At 47.0% G+C, this 1,305-nt stretch overlaps 1 protein-coding gene across 1 annotated transcript in view; it reads left to right on the forward strand.

Moving 5' to 3' along the window:
• Window positions 1–1,305, forward strand: part of LOC119591821 (ryanodine receptor-like) — a 15,858-nt gene that overhangs the window by 13,009 nt on the left and 1,544 nt on the right. Inside the window, exons 12-14 of the mRNA XM_037940565.1 lie at window positions 61–207; window positions 451–612; window positions 836–972. Of these exons, the coding sequence (XP_037796493.1) occupies window positions 61–207; window positions 451–612; window positions 836–972 (446 nt within the window). The remainder of the gene's footprint in view (window positions 1–60; window positions 208–450; window positions 613–835; window positions 973–1,305) is intronic.

Here is a 1,305-nt window from a genome sequence, read left to right on the forward strand (position 1 = left end):
TCTTCCCCTCTCCCTGACTCATTAAGTAATTCTGACCAATTTCCCCTCTCTTGCCTCCAGATCCTGACGAAGGGCCAGCGAGAGGCCGTGTCCGACTTCCTGGTGGCTCTGACTCGCGAGATGCAGCCGGCTGCCCTCCTGCCGCTCCTCCGCAAGCTGACCATTGACGTGTCCAAGTTGTCAGAGTACACCACCGTCGCCCTCAGGGTAGGTCTGCGGCGCCATGTGGGGAGCAGTTTGGTAGATTTGGATATGGATTTCAGTCATTATCTGCTCGTTTGATAATTTGAAAGTTTCTAGATTTTAGAACAGGATTCTCTACATCAGTATATCGTCATAGGTTTTAAATTGCTCTTCGTTTTAAGGGTTTAGAATTGCTGTTTCACGATTTGTCTCACCTACCTAAGCATTTATTTTCCCTTTTTTTCATTTGTCATGTCCTTCTCGTAGCTGCTGACCCTGCACTACGAGCGTTGCGGAAAGTACTACGGCTCCTCCTCCAACACCCCTGGCACCGCCTCCGAGGAAGAGAAGCGCCTGACCATGATGCTCTTCACCAACATCTTCGACTCCCTGGCCAAGATGGAGTACGACCCAGACCTGTTCGGCAAGGTATGTGGCCCGGGCCGTCGATGTTTAGAAATGGGATGTTAAGAAATGAAACAGACTTTGATGAACTTGATAGATATGAGTAGTAGGAGAACATGCGCAAAAAACACTGTACGATAATGCATTGGCCAAGAGTAGTTTCTCGAATCTTCAAAAAATAAAGAAATAATCAGAAAAGTATGAATACATTCATAGTACACATGTTCCCCTTTTCGTTTTCCCTCAGGCTCTGCCGTGCCTCTCAGCCATCGGTTGTTCTTTGCCCCCCGACTACTCGCTCACCCACGGCTACGACGACGAGCTCTACAACACCGCCTCCTGCGCCGAGGGCCCCTACAAGCCCGCCCCCATCAGCACGGATGAGTAAGTGGCCGAGCATCGATCTCGAATGCTCGGGGATTGCTTTGTGTATATTGGCAAATTTGAGTTTCGTTGCCGCTGTAGAGAGAATCGTGGTATAAGGGTGAATAATTTTTTAGTTAATTAAGGATGAACAAATGGAGGATAATGTACTAAATACTACAGGCAAAAATGTAATGTGTTTTATCCCGGCTCTCGTCATATGTTGCTACACAAACCGTATATGAGATCAAAGTGTTATTATACTGGGGTTAATTACCCCTTCAGGAGTGTCAAAGCTGTTTTTGAGGGGTAACGAGGCACTTTGTAAGTCATTGTTCTTTGGAATAAATTGGG

This window comes from Penaeus monodon, chromosome 29 (genome assembly GCF_015228065.2).
Source record: "Penaeus monodon isolate SGIC_2016 chromosome 29, NSTDA_Pmon_1, whole genome shotgun sequence".
Lineage (NCBI taxonomy): Eukaryota > Metazoa > Arthropoda > Malacostraca > Decapoda > Penaeidae > Penaeus > Penaeus monodon.